This window comes from Etheostoma cragini, chromosome 18, assembly GCF_013103735.1.
Source record: "Etheostoma cragini isolate CJK2018 chromosome 18, CSU_Ecrag_1.0, whole genome shotgun sequence".
NCBI classification, from domain to species: domain Eukaryota; kingdom Metazoa; phylum Chordata; class Actinopteri; order Perciformes; family Percidae; genus Etheostoma; species Etheostoma cragini.
The window spans coordinates 12,024,547-12,025,985 of NC_048424.1; the positions used below are offsets into that span (position 1 = coordinate 12,024,547).

The 1,439-nt window shown below is 38.4% G+C and overlaps 1 protein-coding gene across 1 annotated transcript in view; it reads left to right on the forward strand.

The window, feature by feature from the left end:
* Positions 1-67: 67 nt before the first annotated feature.
* Positions 68-1,439, forward strand: part of zgc:153284 (uncharacterized protein LOC751696 homolog) — a 1,772-nt gene continuing 400 nt past the window's right edge. Inside the window, exons 1-2 of the mRNA XM_034900070.1 lie at positions 68-284; positions 589-756. Of these exons, the coding sequence (XP_034755961.1) occupies positions 240-284; positions 589-756 (213 nt within the window). The 5' untranslated portion in view covers positions 68-239. The remainder of the gene's footprint in view (positions 285-588; positions 757-1,439) is intronic.

The following is a 1,439-nucleotide window of genomic DNA, read 5'->3' on the forward strand; positions in this document are numbered from 1 at the left end:
GTGTGTGTGTGTGTGTGTGTGTGTGTTCTTAATTGCCACAGGCAGGCTACAACTAGAATGGCAGTCCCACAAGTGGGTGTGTCTATGGAGGCAGGTAAGCTGTGTCCAAACCTGCTCACCTTGTCAGCTGTTGCATCAAACCAGCACCACATACCTGCATTTAGTATCCTGGAACAGTCTGTCTGAGCACTTCTCTCAATCTGTCTTTAGATCAAAGGGGTTTTGCTAAAATAGCAGATATGCCGGTCATAGTGTTTTGTTCCAACGTGAGCGGTTCCAGAGAGGTACAGTATGCAGTCTTACTTGCTTTATTATTTTACTCTATCATATTACATCGCTATGTTGGTAGCATTTAACAAAATATAAGGCATTTTGGATTCAGTACATCATACTTCATAGTGCATTCTGTAGACAAACTGTATCTGCTCCTAGTGTGGGATAAATAAAGTTGATTTAATCTTATGTTAAGGACAGGGAAGCAAATTGTATTGCAAAAGAGAACTTGGTGTACATTATAACCAGTCAAAGGGCTACACATTAATTTAATATTCTTGTGAATGTAACTACTTAAAACACTGTCCTCACCAGATTAAGACAAAACAGAACAAAATCTTTCATGTCCTGGACGGCAAGAAGATTGCCTACGAAATTGTCGACATTTCTGAAGATTCTAAAAAAAAGGAGTTAATGAGGAACCTGGCAAAGAACTCAACTGCACTTCCTCCTCAAATATGCAATGGGAACAACTACTGTGGGGTAGGTCTCACACAATAACCCACGAAAGTAATAATAATGTGTATTGAAAATGTAACACAATCTCAAAACTAATGGAATTCTGAGTGAATGTAAATAATTTACAAGCTTGCTGGAAAGAGAAAAAAAAGCAGTGGTAGTCTAGGGCGTTCACACAGCGATTAAATACATGTTTACAGTGAGTTACACACACACACACACACACACCACACACAGACCCAGGTATGCTGGCACACACCCTAATCACTCTACCAACACAAACGGTCCAGGTTGCTACCGGCAGTTTTGAGTCATTTGTCATTCCATTCAGATTGAGTTGTGACCTTATTCTTAAAGTCTATAGTTGTGACAGAAAAGCTACTCTTGCTTTAGGAAGGCAATTTTAATCATTACAGGTTACATAATACCTATTACAGCAAGAGGTAGAGATTAGCATAAAGCACATTTTGCTCCCTCATTATCATTTTGAGCCATGCATAGCTCCAAGGCTCTAAGGATGTACATAGTAGTCGACAACTATTGGATGGATTTACTTGAAATATAGTTTAAATACAGTTATGTTCATGTTTAGAAGATTGTATAACATTTAAAGCACACCGACTCCACAATATTTAATGATTAAGATTTTGTTCAAAAAAGCTGTATAATAACTGCTACTTTGTTTGTCTCTCTGCATCCCCTCCACC